This window comes from Dermochelys coriacea, chromosome 1 (genome assembly GCF_009764565.3).
Source record: "Dermochelys coriacea isolate rDerCor1 chromosome 1, rDerCor1.pri.v4, whole genome shotgun sequence".
Taxonomy (NCBI): Eukaryota; Metazoa; Chordata; order Testudines; family Dermochelyidae; genus Dermochelys; species Dermochelys coriacea.
The window spans coordinates 241,425,689-241,453,483 of record NC_050068.2 but is presented as its reverse complement, the minus strand read 5'-3'; the positions used below and the strand labels follow the sequence as shown (position 1 = coordinate 241,453,483).

The following is a 27,795-nucleotide window of genomic DNA, read 5'->3' as shown; positions in this document are numbered from 1 at the left end:
CGACTCCAAAACTCCAGCTCACGAGAGGCGGAAGCGGAGTTGACGGGGGAGCAGCAGTAGTCGACGTGCCACCATCCTCATGGCCAGGTAAATCGACCTAAGATACACCGACTTCAACTATGCTATTCGGCTGAATATTCCGCCCCCCCCATGTAGACCAGGCTAAGAGTGTCACAGCTAACTACAAGGTGGAACAGATTGTTTAGCATCAGTAGTTAGCACATATTCTAACGGGCCATTGAAGGTGAAGTGGCACTCCTGTAATGACAGGACTAAAAAAGGGGTTAGTGGTTACAGATTGTTGTAATAAGACATATATCCAGTGTCTTTAGTAAGGCCATGATTTTTAGTGTCTAGCAAAGTTATGAATTTAAGTTCCCAGGCTCATCTTTTGAAAGTGTCATGCAAGTTTCCTTTGAGGATGAGGATTGATAGGTCAGATATAGAGTGAAAATTATGAGGAGTACTTGTGGCATCTTAGAGACTAACAAATTTATTTGAGTATAAGCTTTCTTGGGCTAAAACCCACTTCATAAATGGACACAAATGGACACAAATCAGACGTCAAGAATTATAACATTCAAAAACCGTTCGGAGAACACTTCAATCTCCCTGGCCACTCGATTACAGACATAAAAGTTGCAATACTACAACAAAAAAACTTCAAAAACAGACTCCAGTGAAAAACTGCTGAATTGGAATTAATTTGCAAACTGGACACCATTAAATTAGACTTTAATAAAGACTGGGAGTGGATGGGTCATTACACAAAGTAAAACTATTTCCCCATGTTATTTTTCCTCCTACTGTTACTCACACTTTCTTGTCAACTGTTGGAAATGGGCCATTCTGATTATCACTACAAAAGGTTTTTTTTCTCCTGTTGATAATAGCTCACCTTAACTGATCACTCTCGTTATAGTGGGTATGGCAACACCCATTTTTTCATGTTCTCTGTGTATATATATATCGTCCTACTGTATTTTCCACTGCATGCATCCGATGAAGTGGATTTTAGCACACTAAAGCTTATGCTCAAATAAATTTGTTAGTCTCTAAGGTGCCACAAGTACTCCTTTTCTTTTTGCCGATACAGACTAACATGGCTACCACTCTGAAAAGAGTGAAAAGTGTTCACTCACAGGTGCTATGATGTTTTTATCACTTTCCTATGCGAGTTCATTCGAGAGTATAGTGATTGTCTGATTTCACCCACATAGTTTTTACTGAGGCATTTAGTGCACTGGATAAGGTACACTACATGTTGTGATAGGCATGGGTAGGATCCATGGATCTTGAAAGAGGCATTGTGAGGGGTGTTGATCATTGTAGCAGTTGAGGTCAGAATAGATTAGATTAGGTTTAACCCAATCCACAACAATACAATATCACCGTGCAGGATAGAAACCCTAAAAGAGGTTCCCATTTCATAGCTAGTTTTTTCCTGCCTGCTATCTGAGATGCACAAGAGGGGCTCTCCTATACACAAGCATTTACCCCCATGTACCCAGTAATTTACCTTTTGATTGCTCCTTGTATAACCTACACACCTCCTGAGTGTGGTGTTCTGTCCCATCTAGTGGCACTGAGACCACTTAGAGAGTCTGTTCTACAGCCTTAGCTAAGGGCCACATGGCTTTTAGCTCATGCAGTAGAGGCTCATGCATTCAGTTCCAGAGATCTCAGGTTCGATCCTGCCCACCGATGACCAGGATCTGTCAGTGTTACACTTGCGTATAAGAATATGTTCCCAGGACTTTGTCAATCCTGAGAAATGCATGCAGCAGAATGAAAGCTGTATCTCATTTAAATTAATTGGTAAAATGAATGAGTATGGCTTTCCACAAACAGAGGCAATGAAAGGAGGAAGCTAGGCAGTGTTCATATATTAAACTGAGGACGCTCCATAGAAGAAAGGTGACTTGTTTGATATTCTGACAGTTGCCCACAAACTCATTCATGGATGGATGGGCAGGAGAGGTGCAGTAGGAAATGGGGTTCTTTTTGGAGATGACGTCATTCACTCAGTGCTAACTCAGTTTAAGGAGGCAGCTTGGAAACTGAAGACTGCAATTCGTTTTTGTTGTGCCTGATGGCAAAACAAATCTTAAGTTCCAGCGGGAGAATTCACAGAACTCCTTTGCTCATCAGAGTTGTTTCATGATCTTGCTGAGTCCCACCTGGAAAGCATTAGTCTCAATAATAATGATAATACTTGGCTCTCATTACAATGTTTTTCATCCATAGATCTCAAAGAGCTTGACAAAAGTGAGTAGAGAATTACTATCCCTGTGTTTAGACAAGGAGAAACAGAAGCATAGAGAGGTTTGCCCATGATGACACAGCGAGCCCATGGCAGAACAAAGATGCGATCCAGGTCCATCTGGTTTCAAATCCATTGCCCTGTCTGTTGGACCACACCGCTTCCACTCAGCTTGTCCTTGTGTCCCATTACCTTTAGCAGTGATCAGAGGTGACAGGGGAAGGGGAAACATAGTGAAAAATAGGAGTTGGAAAATAAGTCAAAATAGCCCTTCATCTTGCTGGTGGACAGAATATTACCAATAATCATATTGCAATTTCACAGGAACTTTCTCCTAGAGGGATCCCTATCATCATCTCAATGAAAGGTTAGGCACTGCTTCTTCCTAAAATACATCCCCTACTCTCATGGCTTAATGGCCACAAACAGGGCTCATTTCGAAAGTGACGGGCAACAGGCTGTTTGAGAGGAGTTCCTTCTGCTGTGCATCACCATAGTTCAACAGCATAGAATCATACAATCAGAGAAGTTTAGGGTTGGAAGAGACCTTAGGAAGTCATCCAGTTCAACCCCCTGATCAAAGAAGGACCTACCCCAACTAAATCATCCCAGCCAGGGCTTTGTCAAGCCAGGCCTTAAAAACCTCTAAGGATGGAGATTTCACCACCTCTCTAGGTAACCCATTCCAGTGCTTCACCACCCTCTTGGTGAAATAGTTTTTCCTACTATCCAGCCTAGACCTCACCCACTGCAACTTGAGACCATTTCTCCTTGTTCTGTCATCTGCCACCACTGAGAACAGCCAAGCTCCATCCTCTTTGGAACCTGCTTCAGGTAGTTAAAGGCTGCTATCAAATCCCCCATCACTCTTCTCTTCTGCAGACTAAATAGGCCCAGTTCCTGCAGCCTCTCCTCATAAGTCATGTGCCCCAGCCCTCTGATTTTTTTCATTGCCCTCCGCTGGACTCTCTCCAATTTGTCCACATCTTTTCTGTACTGGGGGGCCGAAAACTGGACGCAATACTCCAGATGTGGCTTCACCAGTGCCAAAAAGAGGGAATAATCACTTCCCTTGATCTGCTGGCAGTGTTCCTACTAATGCAGCCCAATATGACATCAGCCTTTTTGGCAACAAGGGCATGCTGTTGACTCATATCCAGCTTCTCATCCACTGTAATCCCCAGGCCCTTTTCCACAGAATTGCCACTTAGCCACTGGGTCCCCAGCCTATAGCAGTGAGTGGGATTCTTCCATCCAAAGTAGGACTCTGCACTTGTCCTTGTTGAACCTCATCAGATTTGTTTTGGCCCAATCCTCCAATTTGTCTATGTCCCTCTGGAGTCTATCCCTACCCTCCAGCATATCTACCTCTCCTCCCAGCTTAGTGTCATCTGCAAACTTGCTGAGGGTGCAATCCATCCCATCCTCCAGATCATTAATGAAGATGTTGAACAAAACCTGCCCCAGGACCGACTCCTGGGGCACTCTGCTTGATATCAGTTGCCAACTAGACATCGAGCCGTTGATCACTACCCATTGAGTCTGACAATCTAGCCAACTTTCTATCCACCTTATAGTCCATTCATCCAGCCCATACTTCTTTAACTTGCTGGCAAGAATACTGTGGCAGACCATATCAAAAGCTTTGCTAAAGCCAAGGTATATCATGTCCACCACTTTTCCCATATCCATAGAGCCGGTTATCTCATCATAAAAGGCAATCAGTTTGGTCAGATATGAGTTGCCCTTGGTGAATCCATGTTGACTGTTCCTGATCATCTTCCTCTCCTCCAAGTGCTTCAAAATGGATTGCTTGAGGACCTGCTCCATGATTTTTCCAGGAACTGAGGTGAGGCTGACCAGTCTGTAGTTCCCCACATTCTCCTTCTTCCCTTTTTTAAAGATGAATGCTATATTTGCCTTTTTCTAATCATCTAGGACCTCCCCCGTTCGCCACAAGTTTTCAAAGATAATGGCCAATGGTTCTGCAATCACATCAGTCAATTCCCTCAGCTCCCTCGGATGCATTCCATCAGGCCCCATGTACTTATGCAGGTCCAGCTTTTCTAAATATTCCTTAACCTGTTCTTTCACCTCTGAGGGCTGCTCACCTCCTTCCCATACTGTGCTGCCCTGGTCTGTGAAGACCAAGGCCAAAAAAGCATTGAGTACTTCAGCTTTTTCCACATCATCTGTCAGGAGGTTGCCTCCCCCATTCAGTAGGGGTCCCACACTTTCCCTGATCTCTTTTTTGTTGCTAACATACCTGTAGAAACCCTTATTGTTACCCTTCACATCCCTTGCTAGCTGCAACGCCAATTGTACTTTGGCCTTCCTGATTACATCCCTGCATGCTCGAGCAATATTTTTATACTCCTCCCTAGCATATAACAACACTAACAATTAATTAATACATACTGGGCCTTTTAGTAGTGCCTTTTAACTGAGGATTTCAGAATAGTTATGAATGTTAATTAAGCTTCATAACGTGCTTTTCAGCTTAGTGTTATTTTGCAGATGGATAAACTTGAGTTCGGTGGAGTTACTTTTACTTACACACCAGGGCTGACTTTTACAGGGAAGCTAATTGGCTTGGCCAAAGTAACATAGTGAATTAGTAGTAGAGCAGGAAATAGAACCCCAAAAGCTGTATTCCTGGTACGCAGCTCAAACCATTAGACACACTCCCCCATGACTCTTAAAGAGTCACTTGATTTGCCATTCTTTTTTCTGAAAGCCATAACCCTGGCCTAATTTATGGACATGTAGCTAATCAGGGGCTTTATCTACAAAAGTGCATTGTGGGTATGATGAACAAGGGTGAATCTGAAGGTGCTGGGAGTTCAATCATAATTGGCCAGGCACACCACTCTTGCCTCCATGAGAATAAGTGTGGTGTCTGTCACTGGAACACTCACGCTGCTTTTTCATGTGGTGCATGGCACTGCCTGGTTTGAGGGCAGGTGGTGCTCTCTTTGTGCTCGCTGCCCTGAGGGCCCCTTAAGCAGCTCTGATTGCCGGAAGGGCATTATAGTGCAGGAGGATGGGGGCAGGTTGCATGCTGTTTGTACCGGCTTCCCCCTTGAACAAGCTGCTGCTGCTGGTGTGCTACACTGTAGGGAAGTTTGGCCTCATTCACACTCGGTTGCTTGACCTTCTGTTGAAATGACGGTTGGACAATGTCATTCAAGGCATGCAGCGAAGAGAGATCATTCTTTGTTTTAGCCTTGGGTGCCAGGATGATCAGACACCTGCAGTGTGAAGTGTGTGGGGAATGGATGCTTCACCATTCTCCTCTGAAGCAGTTAGGGGTGGGTTTGGGTAGCTTGTATGGGGTGGTGTTCTCTGCACGATGCAGAGCCCAGCTCCGTGGGGATTCCTTGCATGGATGCATGCAGTAGTTCTTTAGAGGCTGGTGGGGAGCCAGTTTTGGGGGAATCCACCCGTCACCAAACACCACAGGGGAGAGGAGCACAGGGCACAAGAACTACTGAGGATAATCCACTCCCACTTTTGATTAGTAGAGCCATAGATTATAAAGCCAGCAGGAACTATTGTGACCATCTGGTCTGACCTCCTGTATAGTACAGGCCATAGGACTTCCTGGAATTAATTTGTGTTTGAACTAGACCCTATCTTTTAGAAAAAACATGCCATCTTGATTTTAAAAATGTCCAGTGATGAATTCTCCACCACATTCCCTGGTAAATTATTCCAATGGTTAATTACCTTCACTGTTAAAAATGTGCACCTTATTTCAAGTCTAAAGACTGGGTGCCCTTAACAAGTTTTGCATCCTGTGAATAGGGTTAGATAAGAATGCCCCTCCCCATCTTTGTTGTGGTTCGTTTCATACCCTGTCCCAGTCTGTGTGTGTCTCTGCCCCCTTCATTTTGACATTGAAGAGTAAGTCCCTCCCAGTGCAGCAAGGTTGACACTCTGTTCATCTTTGGCGACTAGTGCTTCTGAGTAATGGGGAGTCAGACGACTGTTTAATAGGAACTGGCTCAGCGTTGGACTACTGTGCATTTGAACCCCGCTGTAGACTTGCTCTCTTCAATAATGTAGATATATGAATGATACAATAATTAGGTCTTCTGCAGCAACTTCCATTCTGAGGTGCTAAAAATGCTTTACAAACATAACAAATGAAGCTTTGCACAACCCCTGTGGGGGACGTGAGTATGATTCTCCCCTTTATCCTGATGGGGAAGACGAGGCATAGAAAGGTAAAGTGATTTGCCTAGGGAGGCTGTAGCAGAGCTGGGAATATAAGCCCAGTTCTCCTGGCAGTCCTGCACATTAACCTCTAGGCCATGGTCTCTCTGGCATACACATAGGGATTTATAGCATTTATTGCTGTGAACATCTTCCACCTATGTTGTGTTTTACAACTAAAAATTGCATGAACGTAGACACGCCCAAGTGCATGACAATGTGCTATTGCCAGGAGTGGTCAAACATACTGAACCTACGAGCTACATACAATAATCTTCAGAAATTCGAGAGCTGCAAGACATGCACAACCTGCCCTGCGGGACAGTGCCTGCCATGGTATGGGCCTTCTGCCCTGATGCCCCCTGCCCTTCCACTGGGCTAAAGCCCTTAGACACCTCCCCCCCGCAGGGCAGAAGCCCCTTATCCCACCACCCCGCCACATGGCAGAAGCCCCGAGCTCCCCCCTTCCCAGTCCTGTAGATGGAAATGGGTGGGGGGTGCATGTGGGGCTCCGTGAGCCTCACTTTAACTGTAAAAGAGGACAAGCCACAGTTTGGCCATGTCTGTACTATGCTGATCCTTGGCTGTGATTTCAGCCCTTGTGGCCATTGCAGTGCAGCCTGCTCAGCACACTGTAATTAGCTTGTCTCTCACCAACAGAGAGGATATTATCAATTAACAATAAAGGATATTACCTCACCCACCTGGTCTACTCAAATTTAGACCCGCCTGCAGAGAGCAGAAGCAAGATTAGTGGAGGATCTGGCCCCTCATGTGTAATAAAGAGTGGATCAGTGTTTTATAATGCCATACAAACCCACACACCAGAACATCAGTGGGCGGATGCTCAGTGTAACTTCAGGTGGAAAGCAGGAGACATAGTGTGGGAAAAAGACTCATCAGTCTTATTCCAGTCTGGGCACGACTCTGTAGTTCAGCTCCTCTGGGCCAGCTTGGTAGATGTTATTAATCTCTGGAAATCAGCATAAAACAGAGAATTGCATTCACAGCAGTCCACCAAGAGTTTTCAAGTAGCAGCATTGCCAACACAGCGGTGGAAATCCAATAAGTGAGTATTCAAACATTGGCTAGTCCAAATCATGGCCCCATTGCCCACAATGCAGCCATATAACTTTGGGACAAATTGTGATTGCCTTATTTTTGCAACAAGTCCCATTGACTTCAATGGGACTACTCCCAGAAGCAAGGCAATCACCATATGAAGCACAGATAGCTAGATTAATTACTCTTTGGGAATTTTGCCATTCACGTCAGTGGGACAAGGATTTGGCCCACAACTTTAACTCAATGGCTTGATGCTTGCAGGATTCAGCTTGTAACTAAGAGCAGAAAGAAGAGGAGGATTCTCCTCTGACAGTGTATATTGTAAAAAGAAAAGGAGTACTTGTGGCACCTTAGAGACTAACAAATTTATTAGAGCATAAGCTTTCGTGAGCTACAGCTCACTTCATCGGATGCATTTGGTGGAAAAAACAGAGGAGAGATTTATATACACACACACAGAGAACATGAAACAATGGGTTTATCATACACACTGTAAGGAGAGTGATCACTTAAGATAAGCCATCACCCACAGCAGGGGGGGGAAAGGAGGAAAACCTTCCATGGTGACAAGCAGGTAGGCTAATTCCAGCAGTTAACAAGAATATCAGAGGAACAGTGGGGGGTGGGGTGGGGGGGAGAAATACCATGGGGAAATAGTTTTACTTTGTGTAATGACTCATCCATTCCCAGTCTCTATTCAAGCCTAAGTTAATTGTATCCAGTTTGCAAATTAATTCCAATTCAGCAGTCTCTCGTTGGAGTCTGTTTTTGTAGCTTTTTTGTTGAAGTATAGCCACTCTTAGGTCTGTGATCGAGTGACCAGAGAGATTGAAGTGTTCTCCAACTGGTTTTTGAATGTTATAATTCTTGACGTCTGATTTGTGTCCATTCATTCTTTTACGTAGAGACTGTCCAGTTTGGCCAATGTACATGGTAGAGGGGCATTGCTGGCACATGATGGCATATATCACATTGGTAGATGCGCAGGTGAACGAGCCTCTGATAGTGTGGCTGATGTGATTAGGCCCTATGATGGTATCCCCTGAATAGATATGTGGACAGAGTTGGCAACGGGCTTTGTTGCAAGGATAGGTTCCTGGGTTAGTGGTTCTGTTGTGTGGTGTGTGGTTGCTGGTGAGTATTTGCTTCAGATTGGGGGGCTGTCTGTAAGCAAGGACTGGTCTATCTCCCAAGATCTGAGAGAGCGATGGCTCGTCCTTCAGGATAGATTGTAGATCCTTGATGATGCGTTGGAGAGGTTTTAGTTGGGGGCTGAAGGTGATGGCTAGTGGCGTTCTGTTGTTTTCTTTGTTGGGCCTGTCCTGTAGTAGGTGACTTCTGGGTACTCTTCTGGCTCTGTCAATCTGTTTCTTCACTTCAGCAGGTGGGTATTGTAGTTGTAGGAATGCATGATAGAGATCTTGTAGGTGTTTGTCTCTGTCTGAGGGGTTGGAGCAAATGCGGTTATATCGTAGCGCTTGGCTGTAGACAATGGATGCAAACTGGATACAATTAACTTAGGCTTGAATAGAGACTGGGAATGGATGAGTCATTACACAAAGTAAAACTATTTCCCCATGGTATTTCTCCCCCCCACCCCACCCCCCACTGTTCCTCTGATATTCTTGTTAACTGCTGGAATTAGCCTACCTGCTTGTCACCATGGAAGGTTTTCCTCCTTTCCCCCCCCTGCTGTGGGTGATGGCTTATCTTAAGTGATCACTCTCCTTACAGTGTGTATGATAAACCCATTGTTTCATGTTCTCTGTGTGTGTGTATATAAATCTCTCCTCTGTTTTTTCCACCAAATGCATCCGATGAAGTGAGCTGTAGCTCACGAAAGCTTATGCTCTAATAAATTTGTTAGTCTCTAAGGTGCCACAAGTACTCCTTTTCTTTTTGCGAATACAGACTAACACGGCTGCTACTCTGAAACCAGTGTATATTGTAATATTTCATACTTCCATATGCCTTTATTTTCCATTTTGTATTTTTAATTCATTATGAAGTTTTCAGACAGAAGTGGATGTCATATGTGTAAGCTGAGTTCCTTGTTTTTTTCTTTTGCCTGTCACTGGCTGCATGTTCTCTATTGATGTCTTGTTCCTGGTACTTGACACTGACCATCTTGTCTGTGAAAGGAAGTACTCCTGCTGGCTTGCCTGATAAGAAGAAAGGGAAGTTTGCTTGGTTTAGTCACTCCACAGAAACCCATGGTAATGTTCCACTGTGCTCTGTGTCCATAATGTGTGTGTATATGTATATATATTGTATGTGAGTATATTTATGCATGTATGTGCCTCACTCCTTCTATTGCTTGTGCAGTGTCCTGTATATGTGTTTGAGGTGTTGCAAAGCAACCTTTTTCTAATATCTTCAAAACTGTTTCCATTTGCAATCAAGCTCAAATATGTTTTGAAGGTGCTTCACTTCATATCAGAAGATTATTCTGTTTTGTTTTCCTGGAGTGGGGTCAGACTGTATGATCAAATGTTAACCTTGGGGGTCGGTTTCTTTTTCAGTTTGCTTGGCGGTTTCTTGTGCGTCAAAATATTTAATCTCGCTGGTTTCTTAGGTTGTTTCTCCAAGCAAATAAGACAATAAGAGCACATATGTTACTGTTGCCCCTTTTTGACCTAAGCAGCTAGTCAGAGTTCAGGACCCTAGAAATGTTCCAGCTGAAAGTAGAAATTGATGGAGTCTGGTATTTTCTTTGTTGCAATCCTGTTTATTTACAAGAAATGTACAAAATCTTCCTTCTCCAAACCCAGGAGGAAGCAAGAACAAAAGGACCAGTTTCTTAGCTTACAGCCCCAAGCCTCCCTAGCCAGCAGATCCAAAATCGCTCTCCACTACCCTTTTTCCAGGGTCACACTGTGCTTACAGGCTACTGCCAGGTTTTCTAGCATTTTGCATCTGCCTCTCAGTCTGTTGTCTCCTCTCCCCTCCCACACTCACCCCTATCCAAACAATACTCAGCCAAAAGCTCCTGGGCAAATTTCACACACTCTTCTTGTCTTAAGTGGGGGCTTATGCTTACAGTAATGTTAATTGAATGGTGCGTTCACACCTCTCAATCTCAAGGGGGTTTTAACTCAACCCCTAACAAGATTTCACCCAGCTCATAAGATTATGTAAAGGTGAGAACACACTTGGAGCAATGCATTTGCTCATGTTGGAGGGAGTGTCATAGTGTCAAATATTTCATTCAGTGCTCAAAAACACAATCTAAGAAATTTAGCTCTCCATAAGAGACAAAGTAGAAATGCTGGAGACTGTTAAGTTGAAAAAGAGAGAATACTCTGCACTGAAGCAAGAATACAGGATATGTTTGGAAGGGCCATCAGATCTCTCTCCAGCTTCTGAAAGAGGACCTGGTCTCACGGCCCAGTTGCAAATGCAGAGCATACCCTGAAAGGACCATCAGGTTTATCACCTGGAGTTAGTTTAGCTCTTGCTCTGGTGGCCCAGTGGATGTCTGTCTTATTGCTAACAATAGCTGTGTTCTTAGTAATACACAACATGTTCTGACAGCCCATTAAATATCTTTCCAGCCACTAATACACAGCATGTTCTAAAGTCTCACCGACATCTGTTCAGCTGCTAACGTAGGTCATGTTCTGACAGCCTATCAGACATCTGTGCAACCCCATCATACCATTCAGCTTGAAAAGTAATTTCTTTGTCTTTAATTCATTTTGTGTATTTGGAAAGTAGGGAGGGAGGAAAGGCACATAGGGAGAAGTGCTGTCCTTTGTGCCACATGACCTCAGACAGATATATGCTAAGGAAGCATTTTAATTCTCCAAACAAGGAACACAAGCAGTTACTCAGTTGGAGTTGTCTTGTTCCATGAACTCTTGGTGGAATGAAAGATTTAGGGGATTGATAATGGTCTAGGAAGTCAGTCCCTTTTCAAAAACAGATCAGGTAGATGTGGATTACAATATAATATGCTCAGTGACATGTATATAATAAGTTAGTGAATTCAGCCTGGTTCTTAATTGACAGGTGTTCACACAAAAACTCCACCAAAGTCAGTATTCATTAGCTTCCTTGTTGGAAACTCTAGAAAGTCAGGTCATAGACTGACAGGGCCATAGAAACTGAGCTCCAGGTGTAAGGTTGAGGCACAATAGTGGGCAGTCTTGGGGAGGATAGCATCACTGCTGCTAATACTATAGCTGCTTTTCAGATAATAGAGGACTTCACAGTCACAAGAGCTGTGACTCTGGTACTTTTCTTCAGCACTCAGTTCACCAGAACATATATCATTTATTTAAAAAAATGTAGACCATGCATAAATAAAGGAATGTTTTTTAAATGTTCCACTGTTAATCTCTTTGGTGGTTTTTCCAAATTTTCCCTCCAGTTTCCATTGATCCTATCTATAAACTTTCAAGGGATTAATTCACTGAAAGAAGCAGAGCAGCAGGTCTTGTCCCACTCTTTTCTGGTGGGGAACTTGAATATATACTAAAGCTATACCTGCCTGGCATATGCAATAAGGCCACAGGCTTGCTCAGAAAACTGCATAAGTAGGGCCCTACTAAATTTACAACCTTGGAAAAAGCATCATGGACCGTGAAATCTGGCCTCCCCCCGTGAAATCTGGCTATTGTAGAGGAGGGGCAGAGCTGGGGGCACCCCACCCGGAGGCTCCTACCCTGCACTGGGCTCCAGCTGGGAGGATGGGAAGAGATGGGACTTCTTCTTCCTCTCCAGGAGCCATGACTGGGGCCAGATCAGACCCATCTCCAGGAATTCTCCCAGCTGCAGGAAGCTCAACGGCTTCTGAATGGGAGCCCAGATCTGAAGGCAGTGCTGCCACCAGCAGCAGCCCAGCCAGGACTAGCAGCTGGAGTCTGGCACATAGTAGGAGCCCCTGGCTGGGGCACCCCAGCTCTGCCCCTTCCAGGCCCAGCGCTCAGGGTTAAAGGGGCCTTCAACTGACTGTGTTTGTGGAGAGGTGACAATGGTATCCCCTTGACCACGGCACCTACCCATAAGGTTGCCCCTGCTGCCCCCAAAAAAGTGGTAACCTGTTCCCCATACCATGAGACCCTCACTTCTGTGCTGCTGCTGGCAGTGGCACTGCCTTCAGAGCTGGGTGCCTGGCCAGCAGCCACCCTCTAGCATTCCAGCTCTGAAGGCAGCACTGCAGAAGTAAAGATGGCAATACCATGACTCCCCTACAATAGCCTTACGACTCCACACCACCACAACCCCTTTTTGGGTCGGGACCCCCACGGTTACAGTCCAGTAAAATTTCAGATTTAAATATCTAAAACCATGAAATTAATGGCAATGAGTCCTGTGGCACCTTAAAGACTAACAGACGTATTGGAGCATAAGCTTTCGTGGGTGAATATCCACTTCGTCAGATGCATGTAGTGGAAATTTCCAGAGACAGGTATAACTATGCAAGCAAGAATCAGGCTAGGGATAATGAGGTTAGTTCAATCAGGGAGGATGAGGCCCTCTTCTAGCAGTTGAGGTGTGAACACCAAGGGAAGAAAACATCCTGTGACTGTGAAATTGACAAAAATGGACCATGGATTTGATAGGGCCCAATGCATAATGCTCAGATGTTGCTACTCAGTCTATTTGCTAAGCTGTCCCCTCCATTGTCATTGGCTGCTAATAGATGTTTTGCAATCTAATCATCAACTCTTTGCTTTTTCTTTACTTTGACCTATGCAGTGAGCATGCCTACAAGTGAGACTGAGTCCGTGAACACAGACAATGTGGCGGGAGCAGATATTGAAGGAGAAAACTGCGGTGCTAGGCTGGCGTGAGTACATATATAAAGATATTGATGTTGTTTCTACTGCAGGCGAGATTGATTTAAAGGGTTAAATCCAAATATTTTAAATGCAAACTTAAGAGTTTTGTGGCAAAATACCTTGTTCGCCTCAGAAGGCTCAGTCCTTTTTAGCCTTGGAGACTCAGGTTTGGGGCAAGGCAAATCCTTATAGGTGGCACAGGGTCCTGCTGCTACTCTCCTCAGTCAGTCCCTTGTGCTTGTTTTCCTTCCCTTCTGGGGAGCAAGTGCAGCCTCCCTACTGGGAAGGTCTGACGTCTTGCTGCAAACAGCCTACTGGCAACTTCCCTGCTTCTCTCACTCCCTCATTCTCCCCCACCTACCACCCAGGGAAGGGTTTAAAAAGGTCCCAAGTAGTTGGAGTCAGCTGAACCTAATTGGTTCCCTAGCAACTCCTTTTCTAGCTGAACCTTATTGCCCCATGGTTCTCTCTCCTGAGTGGATAGGGAGGGTCCTTTTAATCCTCTGGGACTAATTACTACCCCCCTTTTGTAGCTGTTTGTCCTGGATTTACCACAATTTTTAAACAAGAAAATGGTATGTGGGAGGTTACGAAACCTAATAGGCCACATTCTGATCTCAGTCAGGTAAACCCAGATTGACTCTTGATCTCAGTGGAGGGATTTGGGATTTAGGTGTTAATTAGAGCAGAATCAGTTGCACTATAAAGAGAACTGTTTCTATGGTCTTATCTACACATGAAAATTAAAGCAGAATAAGGAAGGGTGTAAATTTGAATGGATTAAATATTTCTGATTAATTTCATCTGAGGACACTCTTATTCCAGAATAAGATTGCCTTAATTCAGAATAAGGCACTCTTATTCTGGAATATGAACATCTGCACATGGAGTTAATCAGTAATAGCTATTCTGGAATCATTACCCATGTAGACAAGCCCTATAATGTACTTTTTAAAAAGTTGATGAAAACCCTTTTTTTTAAATTAAACATTCTCCTGTATTGATAGATATCCAGACAGAATGACATTGGTCTAGCTAGCACATGAGAACCAAAGAGTGAAACTGACTAGTCTGATTTAATGAGCTGAGTGACATGCAAAAAGCAAGCAAACATCATACGTTATGTAAAATCATTTTGATATTCAGTATTCTTCCAGGTTTAATTACTTAAGGTGTTATTAATAAAACAGGTAAAATAATTTAAATATATACCTGTGGTCCCAAACCTGCAAGCCTCAAGAGTTGCACAATTAGGCCCCATATTTTTATTTTGAAAAGGGTCCCTTTAAAAGTGATGGATCCAGATTCCAGAATTCTGGATATGTTCTCAAATCAATGCACAACGCTTTCATCAGGTCTAATGGGATTTGCACTGCACATCAAGTTCTGATTACTGTACATAGCTTGGTACCTCTTATTATAAAAATGTTAATGATGACATAGAAGTACCTCAGTCAGAAAAAATGCCATGGGTCATAAAATCTATTGGGCACATATGCAAAATATGTGAGACAGTATTTCTGGAAGGTATTTAAAATATTATGTGCTGGACTATGGCAGGCCCTTGTGTGAGTGCATAGCAGAGGGGGAAAGGCATCTTCTCTTACCCTCTTGCATGGCTCTCACAAGGGCTGGTCACAATTGCAGGCAGAATGCTATGTCAGTGTGTACCCAGAAGCATATGTCACACCAAAGGGCGGAAATGGTAGGTGGGATTATAAGTAACGTCACTACCTCAACTGCCCTGCAGAACAGCCCCAGCACACCTGTGGTGCAGCCTGCACAGTCCCCTTGCAAACTGAAGAACTCTAGGAGGCAAAAATCTGCCCCAAGCTCCTTGGGACCTATATTATACAAGCGTAATTTAGGCCCCATAATATTGGTCAGCCGTTGCCACTATCTGTAATTACTTATCTGGTGTGCACAAAGTTATTTGCAAGTGCAGTTTGTTTTCATCACCCAGCTCACAACCTCATGAAAAATTACTTATCCTTTTTCCTTGTGCTTCCTCCATCTGTCTGCTGCATCCACCTGTTGTCTTTTGTAGTTTGTAAGCTCTTTGTGGCAGGGACTGTCTCTTTATTCCTTTGTGTGTATAGTGCTTGTCACAGTGAGGTCCTTAGGCATGAGCGTAATACAAATAATAATAAAAATGGCAAATGTATTATAGTGTCTATATAGTTACCTATAATTTAATATTACAATGTGCATTCATATCATGCTTTTTATCCCCAAAGGATCCTAAAGCTCTTCATGGTCTGTGTATGTAGGGAACACTTTTCCAGCACTGAAGTGCAACCACCTTTAGGGTGAAAAGTGGCGGCTATCTGAAAGTGCCAAGAGATATTACACATTCATGGGTTCAGGAGACATGAAGGATGACTTGTCCTATGTTGAAACTGCAGGGAGTATTTTGACAGCTAGAGTAGAATTACCTTAATTGGAAAGTGGCCAGGATACTGAGGCTAACACTCAATTCTGTAGGTAATCAGGTTCTTAAATATATATCTCTGTGGGATGCAAAATGGGCCTAAAATAGCTAGAGATGACCAGTGAAATTCCACTCTGCTACTGTCTGCTCCAGCTATCCACCTACCCAAAGTGTAAGGGGGAAGGACAGGACATGTCAGGGGAATTCCAGGGGCTGGGCATGGACAAGAAGGTTCATGGTGGAGCAAAGCTCTTTTACACCGGATCCTCAATTGGTGTGGAACTTACATCAGTGGTGGAAATTAAGATAGGCCCATTGCTGTTCTAAGTTCCACCAGGGTTGGACAGCTGAGGATCAAGGAGGGAGACGCAGCCATCTTTCTGCAGTTGCCACTCTCCACTATATCTGAGAACAACTCAAACGTAGTGGGAAATTGAAGCCAATACAGTTTTATGGGGAGTGGCTTCACATTCCTTCCTCCAAAAAAGACTAGAATCTCAGCAAACTTTTCTTTGGCCAAAAGAAGACTGGGTGCAGGTTCCTCTAGGCCCCATTGATACTCTTCCTAGTGTCAGGGAAATGGAAGATGATCTCTGCCACCAGTATAATAAGAGGCCACACCAGTGTGTTTGAAATCCAAACTCAAATCTGGACTGAGATCCACATTTTGCCAGTGGTTCCTGTCTTAATAATGGGCCTGAACCAATAATCTGGATCTGAAAACTCTCCGACTTTAAGGAAGTTCAGATCTGGATCTGAACTTTGGTGCTTGGGCCCATCTCTAGTTTATTGTAGTTGTCATGTCTCCCTCTCAGGCAGCAACAAGTCTGAAATTCAGATTGTTAGGGTGTTTCAAATCTTGAAGTTCCTATTAAGTCCTTGTTCAATCCTCATGTAAGCCAAAATACCCCATGGAGCATGTAAAAAATTATGTAAGAATTTCACAATTTGACCTATTAAGTTCAATGAGAGCATTCCTTGAGGAGAAGCTGAGTAAGGACTTCAGGATTTGGCCTGATAATAGGGAAGTAGTGATTAGCTCAATTTGTTCTAAAATACAGGGGGAATTCTTGTATGAAGAATGCTGAATCTTTCAGACAAGTTTATAGGGCCATATCTTCAGTTCATAACAGGCTTTTTTAATTATTATTATTATTATTATTTATTAATAGTTTTGCTCCTTTGGCTTCAGTTGAGCAATGCCCATTTACTCCTTCTGAAGATCTGACCTGTACTTTTTAGCAGACCTTTGTGAGTTCATCTTTTCACTGGAATTTGCATGCACAAATGAAATAACTAGATGAGCTTTGTAAAGCTTCAATTTGTCTTTTCGGCAAATTATCATTTCTACAAATCTGGTAAAATCTCAGTGGCAATGAGTCCCTTTCGTCTTGTTGGAGCAATAGGGAGATTTCAAGTCAAAGTTGATTTTTTTAGTAACATTGGGCTGAAGGTTATTTAACTCTGTCAGTTTGTCAAGTCAACCTTGCCATCAGAATGTACTTATGACAAGAGGAAGACATGCCCTTGGGAGAAGGAAAGGAAAAGCAATGTTATTAAAGATGACTTAGAATTACTGGATGTTCTGTCTGTTCTTATATGAAGTAGTAGAACCTTAAAAAAAAAAAAAAAAAAAGGTCTGTGAATGGAAGAAATATCAGCACAAGAAGCTAATTCCAAGCATCTCTTTTGGAAATGGAAATCTCTTCTGACAGCGTTACCTGACTTCATGGAGATATGTTCTCAGTGAGATCAGGAGAGCACCCTTCCATCAGAAGTATTTTCCTGGTGCATCATGCTCCAAAGAAACCTGTATCTTCTATAGTACCTAAGCCTAAATGCCTTCTTCAGCAGAGCTGTCTGGAGTGATTCTAACCTTAGAATCAACAGAAGGAGTTCTAGGAGGAGTTAAATTTGGATTTCTTGATTTCGTTAATGTGCTTTACATCCAATTTATCAAAACAAAAACAAAAAATCTGTGCCAAATTCATCCCTGGGGTAATTTCTTGGACATGAATGGAGTTATATCAGGAATAGGTTTGGCTCACAATGCCTAGGGTAGTCGTAATACATATCAGTTTTTAGGGACTGTTCTGAATTTGATAGGACTATCAAGAACCATCTACAAGCATCCCAAAACTTCTACAGTGCCAACATGACATCACTCATACGATGATGTTGCCTTACATTGTGATAACATCTGCATTGGAATGGTAACACAACAGTTTTATCCCAAAGACAAAATTTGAAACCCTAATCTTACCTCTGTCCCACCACAGCTGTGACTAACCTATTTTAACAAGGTGCGTTGAAATGTGTTTCCCATGATCCTCTGCAACAAATAAACTGATGTTAAACCGACACCTAGGAGCAATGGATTTTGGATTAAGGAGCAGCCTTACTCACGAGGCTTCCCAGCAGTGAGTAATTTATCTGAGATGCTGCATTTTTATCAGTAGATCATATGAATTCCCTATGGATATAACTTTAATTTGGAGCCCATGTTGTTGTAGCTTAGATTCCTGAGGTCAGGCAGTGACCCATGGTTAATATTAGCCTTGTTGGAACTGAATTTTGGACTAGGTGCACCCAAGAAATCTGGTCCTTCAATACAACCAGAAATACGCAGGGTGACATGAAGCTCTTGCCTTTTTTTGAGTAGCTGATCTATAGAAAGACCCTTGTTGAGACTCATGCTCCAGGAGGCCACAGTAGAGGGTTGAAGCATTTGAACTCAAAGGAAGAAACAGCTTCAAATGATCAGCTTTCATTGGAACAATCAGTCATTTGGCATTTTCATCCTGGCCAGGATTTTCTTTCAGTCCTGGTATAGTCCAACCATTTTGCACAGGGGGGTTAAAACAAAAAAGCCAGAATAAAACAAAATAAATGAGCTACCCAGGCTTTTCAATTGAATATCTTATGTCCTGAAAATCTTGTAAATAATGAAAGCTCTTGGCATCAGCTGATCCATCAGTGTATTTCCCTTGGTGCTTTTCCTTGTGCTCTTCTGGCTGGCAGAATAATTCCTTTGCAGCTCTTAGAACAGTCGACACAGGCGTCTGTGGAGAAGGGGGAAGAGCTGATCACATGCAGGTTTGTTGTCTGCCATGGCTTCTGCTGTTCTGAGCTTGACAAACAAATAGTGTCTGAAAAGATGCCTTTGCTGCTGCGAGATCTCTGATCCCCGCCACATCAGGAGCCATGGTAACAGATGTCTGCCAAAAGCCCAGAAATTCACTGCTGAGTTCAGTCGGAAAATGCACAGGCTTGGCCCTTGTTTCTCTTTCTTGTCTATGACCCTCCCAAGTATCGCAGCCTGGGTCATTGGTACTGACAGCCAACCCAATAGCTCATGAGATGTGTGTATAGAGGACAGTAGGCTGGCTTTATAGAGGAGGACCCTTCACATTTCCAACTCTGTGACTAGCCTGACTCCACACCCCCCAAACCACCATCACTCCCCTTCACCCCTTGCTTCACAGTCAGGGCTGGAGTTTCCATTAGACTCTAAAACTCCAGCCTAGTTTCCCAGCCTGCAGTGTAACTCCTTGACTAGCAAATCACCTTAAGATTTCAGCCGGGCAGATTTTGGGTTTTTGGGATGGATTGCAGCCCCAGCAAGTTTGCAAATGACACTAAGCTGGGGGAAGAGGTAGATACGCTGAAGGGTATGGATAGGGTCCAGAGTGACCTAGACAAATTGGAGGCTTGGGCCAAAAAAAAATCTGATGGGGTTCAACAAGGACAAATGCAGAGCCCTGCACTTAGGACGGAAGAATCCCATGTACTGCTATGGGCTGAGGACCGACTGGCTAAGCTGCAGTTCGACAGAAAAGGACCTGGGGATTACAGTGGACGAGAAGCTGGATATGAGTCAACAGTGTGCCCTTGTTGCCAAGAAGACTAACAACATATTGGGCTGCATTAATAGGAGTGTTGCCATCAGATCAAGGGAAGTGATTATTCCCCTCTATTCGACACTGGTGAGGCCACATCTAGAGTATGGAGTCCAGTTTTGGGCCCCCCAGTACAGAAAGGCTGTGGACAAATTGGAGAGAGTCCAGTAGAAGGCAACAAAAATGGTTAGAGGACTTATGAGGAGAGGCTGAGGGAACTGGGCTTACTTAGTCTACAGAAGAGAAGAGTGAGGGGGGATTTGATAGCAGCCTTCAACTACCTGAAGGGGGGTTCCAAAGAGGATGGAGCTCAGCTGTTCTCAGTGGTGGCAGATGACAGAACAAGGAGCAATGGTCTCAAGTTGCAGTGGGGGAGGTCTAGGCTGGATATTAGGAAACACTATTTCACTAGGAGGATGGTGAAGCACTGGAATGAGTTACCTAGGGAGGTGGTGGAATCTCCATTCTTAGAGGTTTTTAAGGCCTGGCTTGACAAAGCCCTGGCTGGGATGATTTAGTTGGGGATTGGTCCTGCTTTGAGCAGGGGGTTGGACTAGATGACCTCCTGAGGTCTCTTCCAAGCCTAATCGTCTATGATTCTATGATTTTATGGAGATGCTCTGCTGTCTCTTACCACTGCTGGCCAGCAGCTGCCGCTGGGTTGCTCTTTAGTTCTCGTGGAGTCAGAGCAATACTGTAGTGAGGGAACAAGAAAGGAGAAATAGCATCAATCTCCAGGCACTGCTTCAGCTCACTGATTCTGCCAGGAGACTGAGTATAGTTGGCAAGTAAAGATCTTCCCATCGAGTCGCAGTGGAGTCATGGGAGTATCTGAACCCATATTAGAAGCAAGGTTAACTGTCCTTTTGTCATCAGTACTGTGTCCCAGTTTACTGGAAGTCTTTAATTAATACACAAAGGGCCACTTACTATCATCACTTACACCTGCGCATCTCCACTGATGTTAATGGGGTTACACAAAATGCACCTGAAAGAAGAGTTTAGTTCAATGACTGCCATAGGAATTACAGAGGCAAATCTGAGAGCAGAATTCAACTCTAACAATTTATTAAGGTGATATATTACCAGCTTTATTGCTGGATACATACCTGAAACTGACTAACCCTCCTAAATTGTCCTGTCACCGCATGCATTTGTCCCATGAAAGGTCTAAAATAGGATCTTTGGTGGTTGTCTCTATTTCAGGCATTCCAAAGTCCTGAGTGGAAACAAGCAAGGAATTCTTCTAGGACCTTTAAATTAACCAGAAAAGAATGTTACCCTGAAAGTTTTGTTTGGCTGTTTGACCACTAGTGTCATCTCAACATGCAATCAGTGTCACAGTGAGCTGTAGCTCACGAAAGCTTATGCTCAAATAAATGTGTTAGTCTCTAAGGTGCCACAAGTACTCCTTTTCTTGTCACAACACTAGGATTAGTGTTAAAATCTGTGAGGTCTGAACAATGCAGCTCCTTGGATATGATGAAGTTGTGTAATTCCTGGAGTTAGAGTAAGTGAATTTCTATGCTACTGATGTTCTGAGAGCTTTTAGTTGTGTCCATGGGGATTTGTAAGTTATCAGGAAGATAATTACTTGGGAGGTTATACAGTATAGTAATAACTGTGACCAAGGTGACAAATAATTGCATGGTTATACAGTACTGTGGTAAAATCTGTACAGTGAGAATATCTGTGCAGTATCCTGATTAATATTACATGCTTGGAGACCTGTAAGGTGTTTCCAGAATTTCTATTCTGGTAGATGTACAGTTATATTGGTGCCTAAATCCTCCACATTCTTAGTGCAATAGATTTTATTTCTATATAGCTTTCATACCAAAGTATCACACGTTTCTTCATAAATGTCTTTCTGTTTGTCTCCTATGGAATACTTGATGGTCTGATGTGTGATGGTGTTGTGTAAAAGTTTTGTCAGTAAGAATCTGGGGTATAGCACCACCTGTGATTTATGCAGATTACCCTGAACTCATTAACCCTCTATACCCCACCCTTTATACCCCATATCTGTTATATGTTACAGATTTATGGAGATATAATTTTAGAAAAGTTTTAGGGAATTAAAAAACAAACAGAGAACTATTAAAAAAACAAACAGAGTGTCCTTCCTTCTTTAAACTTAGATGAGTTAAACTATCATGAGTCTAACTCTGCTCTACTCAGAGAGAGCTCTAAAAGCATCTAATAATGATCTAAAATAACTTTCTTGTATTTTAAATGTCAGGATTGTAAGGTCCAATATCTGAAGACCTTCCAGAGCTAGAAGTAAAAGCTGTGTCTCACTGGAAAACTGGGAAGCTCTCTTTTCCAGTGATGAAAGTTCCTAACATAATAGGGTTGTGAAGTATTCGTCTTAAACTCATCACTTTGTCCATTACTAAATCTTGTCCACCCTGAACCTCAGTGGGCAGGTGTAATTTTGGAGTGGCACAAAGAGTTTGTAACAAGGGGCCAGAATCCATAGATATAACAGCATATTTTTGTGTGAGAAGAATGACTGTGCTTCTGAAAGGCAGGAGGCCTGTGGTAGTAAGGGTCAGTTGAGAGGAGTGTTACAGACTAGCTGGCCTACTGTACATAATGTTTCCATGTTTGTAGAATCAATCATATTATTCAACTTATGTTTTCAGAATTCATGTTTCACCCTTGTATTCTGGCTCTAGATAAAAAAATTTTCTTCCTTCCCTTACCTATGCTATATATATATAGCACCCCCATGGGATAAACCTTCTGCCTTAGCAGAAGGGCATCCAAAGCAGTGGGAAGATTATTAGCTAGCCTGGCGGAGAAGTGAAGGCACTTCGCTGCAGCTCCTTGTGCATCAGAGATGTAATTATCACATGCATGATGAGTATAACACTTGCCACAACTTTTTGCTTACCTAAATAAAAGGTTCCTTAAATGCCACACAGCTCCCTTTTTTGTAAAGCAGGAGGGACACTTGAATTCAGCCCGTGGGGTCCCCAGAGGTCTTTAAACTTCTGTCCTTCACCTTCCGTAGGTCATCTCCCCCATGACGTCTTCCTCCCTCCACCTCTCTCCCTTGTTCCTCCCTACCGTTCTCTAGGAGTGACCTCTCCTCTCATTCTCTGTGTCTCTTTCACTGTCTCTCCCTCTCCTTCTCTCTCTCTGTCTTACATCCTTTGACTTCTTCTTCCTTCCATCCTCTGTGACTTGTCTCTTGCTGTGACTGAGCTGTATCTTTCTCCTACTGCATGTTCACAAATTATGATTTGTTTTAGGTCATACTTTTAAACCATTCTTTAAGCTTGAACATTCATTAAATCTACATATTGTACAATCTATAGGGATGGCTTTTCAAAACAAAACTTCTTCCAAATTATAGTGTTTGGAACATCATAATATTAAGGATACCTTCTGTGGGTACCTCATTACCTCATTCACTTTTAAGCTTCCATTGTTTTTTACAGCAATGTATTACATTTAGAAGACACATTATTTCTTCTTCTTTACAAAAATATCTTTTGTGGTGTTGTCTATATTCACTGCAGGCTGGTATTTGGCCTAGTCTTGCTTGCATATGACACTGCAGGAGAGATGTATTCAGTGCAGAGGATTTTTCTTTATTTGGACCATCTGCTAGTGAAATATATGTTTCTAGCTCTAAAATCCCTTCCACATAAAGAAACTGACCCATTGGTGTCTGGTCTGTGAGTGACGGATCTCCCTGCACAGGGACAAAACCATTTTTAACATCACTATAAAAAGCATGGTTAAGAGATGGTTAAGACTTCATAATGATTTTGTCCCATTTATGCTAGCAGCTAAACCATTTTTAAGCTGGTTCAGGGGAACCTTTTGCAGACAACTATCAGCAACTGTTTCAGAGTAGCAGCCGTGTTAGTCTGTATTCGCAAAAAGAAAAGGAGTACTTGTGGCACCTTAGAGACTAACAAATTTATTAGAGCATAAGCTTTCGTGAGCTACAGCTCACTTCATCGGATGCATTTGATGGAAAAAACAGAGGAGAGATTTATATACACACACACAGAGAACATGAAACAATGGGTTTATCATACACACTGTAAGGAGAGTGATCACTTAAGATAAGCCATCACCAACAGCAGGGGGGGGAAGGAGGAAAACCTTTCATGGTGACAAGCAGGTAGGCTAATTCCAGCAGTTAACAAGAATATCAGAGGAACAGTGGGGGGTGGGGTGGGAGGGAGAAATACCATGGGGAAATAGTTTTACTTTGTGTAATGACTCATCCATTCCCAGTCTCTATTCAAGCCTAAGTTAATTGTATCCAGTTTGCAAATTAATTCCAATTCAGCAGTCTCTCGTTGGAGTCTGTTTTTGAAGCTTTTTTGTTGAAGTATAGCCACTCTTAGGTCTGTGATCGAGTGACCAGAGAGATTGAAGTGTTCTCCAACTGGTTTTTGAATGTTATAATTCTTGACGTCTGATTTGTGTCCATTCATTCTTTTACGTAGAGACTGCCCAGTTTGGCCAATGTACATGGCAGAGGGGCATTGCTGGCACATGATGGCATATATCACATTGGTAGATGCACAGGTGAACGAGCCTCTGATAGTGTGGCTGATGTGATTAGGCCCTATGATGGTATCCCCTGAATAGATATGTGGACAGAGCTGGCAACGGGCTTTGTTGCAAGGATAGGTTCCTGGGTTAGTGGTTCTGTTGTGTGGTGTGTGGTTGCTGGTGAGTATTTGCTTCAGATTGGGGGGCTGTCTGTAAGCAAGGACTGGTCTGTCTCCCAAGATCTGAGAGAGATCTACATCCTCTACAGCAAACAGGGAAAGATTAAGAATGAGCTCTCAAAACTGGATACTCTCATAAAGAACCAACCTTCCACACAAACTTCCTCGTGGCTGGACTTTACAAAAACTAGACAAGCCATTTACAAAACACACTTTGATTCTCTACAAAAGAAAAAGGACACTAAGCTATCTAAACTACTATATGCCACAAGGGGCCACAACAATGGTTCCCGTAACCCACCCAGCAATATTGTTAATCTATCCAACTATACTCTTAGCCCAGCGGAAGAATCTGTCCTATCTCGGGGCCTCTCCTTTTGCCCCTCCACCCCCACGAACATGATACAGTTCTGTGGTGACCTAGAATCCTATTTTCGACGTCTCAGACTCAAGGAATATTTCCAACACACCTCTGACCAACATATTAACCCACAGAGACCTTCCTGCCAACACTACAAAAAGAAGGATTCTAGGTGGACTCCTCCTGAAGGTCGAAACAGCAGCCTGGATTTCTACATAGACTGCTTCCGCCGACGTGCACGAGCTGAAATTGTGGAAAAGCAGCATCGCTTACCCCATAACCTCAGCCATGCAGAACACAGTGCCATCCACAGCCTCAGAAACAACTCTGACATCATAATCAAAAAGGCTGACAAAGGAGGTGCTGTCGTCATCATGAATAGGTCAGAGTATGAACAAGAGGCTACTAGGCAGCTCTCCAACACCACTTTCTACAAGCCATTACCCTCTGATCCCACTGAGAGTTACCAAAAGAAACTACAGCATTTGCTCAAGAAACTCCCTGAAAAAGCACAAGAACAAATCCGCACAGACACACCCCTGGAGCCAGGACCTGGGGTATTCTATCTGCTACCCAAGATCCATAAACCTGGAAATCCTGGACGCCCCATCATCTCAGGCATTGGCACCCTGACAGCAGGATTGTCTGGCTATGTAGACTCCCTCCTCAGGCCCTTCGTTACCAGCACTCCCAGCTATCTTCGAGACACCACCGATTTCCTGAGGAAACTACAGTCCATTGGTGATCTTCCTAAAAACACCATCCTAGCCACTATGGATGTAGAAGCCCTCTACACCAACATTCCACACAAAGATGGACTACAAGCCGTCAGGAACAGTATCCCCGATACTGTCACGGCTAACCTGGTGGCAGAACTTTGTGACTTTGTCCTGACCCATAACTATTTCACATTTGGTGACAATGTATACCTTCAAATCAGCGGCACTGCGATGGGTACCCGCATGGCCCCACAGTATGCCAACATTTTTATGGCTGACTTAGAACAACGCTTCCTCAGCTCTCGTTCCCTAATGCCCCTACTCTACTTGCGCTACATTGATGACATCTTCATCATCTGGACCCATGGAAAAGAAGCTCTTGAGGAATTCCACCATGATTTCAACAATTTCCATCCCACCATCAACCTCAGCCTGGACCAGTCCACACAAGAGATCCACTTCCTGGACACTACGGTGCTAATAAGCGATGGTCACATAAACACCACCCTATATCGGAAACCTACTGACCGCTATTCCTACCTACATGCCTCTAGCTTTCATCCAGATCATACCACTCGATCCATTGTGTACAGCCAAGCGCTACGATATAACCGCATTTGCTCCAACCCCTCAGACAGAGACAAACACCTACAAGATCTCTATCATGCATTCCTACAACTACAGTACCCACCTGCTGAAGTGAAGAAACAGATTGACAGAGCCAGAAGAGTACCCAGAAGTCACCTACTACAGGACAGGCCCAACAAAGAAAACAACAGAACGCCACTAGCCATCACCTTCAGCCCCCAACTAAAACCCCTCCAACGCATCATCAAGGATCTACAACCTATCCTGAAGGACGAGCCATCGCTCTCTCAGATCTTGGGAGACAGACCAGTCCTTGCTTACAGACAGCCCCCCAATCTGAAGCAAATACTCACCAGCAACCACACACCACACAACAGAACCACTAACCCAGGAACCTATCCTTGCAACAAAGCCCGTTGCCAGCTCTGTCCACATATCTATTCAGGGGATACCATCATAGGGCCTAATCACATCAGCCACACTATCAGAGGCTCGTTCACCTGTGCATCTACCAATGTGATATATGCCATCATGTGCCAGCAATGCCCCTCTGCCATGTACATTGGCCAAACTGGACAGTCTCTACGTAAAAGAATGAATGGACACAAATCAGACGTCAAGAATTATAACATTCAAAAACCAGTTGGAGAACACTTCAATCTCTCTGGTCACTCGATCACAGACCTAAGAGTGGCTATACTTCAACAAAAAAGCTTCAAAAACAGACTCCAACGAGAGACTGCTGAATTGGAATTAATTTGCAAACTGGATACAATTAACTTAGGCTTGAATAGAGACTGGGAATGGATGAGTCATTACACAAAGTAAAACTATTTCCCCATGGTATTTCTCCCTCCCACCCCACCCCCCACTGTTCCTCTGATATTCTTGTTAACTGCTGGAATTAGCCTACCTGCTTGTCACCATGAAAGGTTTTCCTCCTTCCCCCCCCTGCTGTTGGTGATGGCTTATCTTAAGTGATCACTCTCCTTACAGTGTGTATGATAAACCCATTGTTTCATGTTCTCTGTGTGTGTGTATATAAATCTCTCCTCTGTTTTTTCCACCAAATGCATCCGATGAAGTGAGCTGTAGCTCACGAAAGCTTATGCTCTAATAAATTTGTTAGTCTCTAAGGTGCCACAAGTACTCCTTTTCTATCAGCAACTGTGTATCACTTTCCTTAGATGGAGCCTTAAGAAGAGACGTTCCTGTGCAACTCAACAGTAATTTCTCACCGAGATTCCTCTTATGTTCTGAAGAGCTCTTATTTGGTTATTTTTGTTTTCCACAGCTACATTAAGGTCATTTAAACTTTACATTTGTGTGTTAACAGGCAGAGTAGTGTAATGATTGGAGAAGAGGATTGGGAGTCTATTCTTGGCTTTGCCTGTGACTTGCTGTATGATGTTAAGTAAGTCACCTAGGTCATTAAACTTGGGTGCCTCAAATTAGACACTGAAATACATATTTAGGTTGAAAGTGGTCTGATTTTCCAGGGTGCTGAGCACCCGCAAATCCCACTGAAGCCAATGGAAACTGTGGGCACTCAGTGCCTTTGTAAATCGGGCCACCTCAATTTACATGATTACATTTGACTGTAGGCACCCAAATTTGAAGTTGTTGGTCATAACCCTTTATACCTTGGTTTCACCAAATTGAAGATGATATTTACCACTTTGTAAAGTGCTTCGAGAGCCTCAGGTAAAAAGTGCTATATAAAGTCAAAGTGTTAATATTTATATATTAACATACATTTATT

General features: G+C 43.3%; 1 protein-coding gene across 2 annotated transcripts in view; it reads left to right on the top strand.

The window, feature by feature from the left end:
- The window catches only part of CACNA1C (calcium voltage-gated channel subunit alpha1 C), a 721,739-nt gene that overhangs the window by 538,890 nt on the left and 155,054 nt on the right, over window positions 1–27,795 (top strand). The window contains exons 10-11 of one of the 2 annotated variants that reach the window (XM_043517767.1): window positions 9,688–9,762; window positions 13,250–13,340. In XM_043517767.1, the coding sequence (XP_043373702.1) occupies window positions 9,688–9,762; window positions 13,250–13,340 (166 nt within the window). The remainder of the gene's footprint in view (window positions 1–9,687; window positions 9,763–13,249; window positions 13,341–27,795) is intronic. The other variant, XM_043517771.1, reaches the window with a different exon arrangement.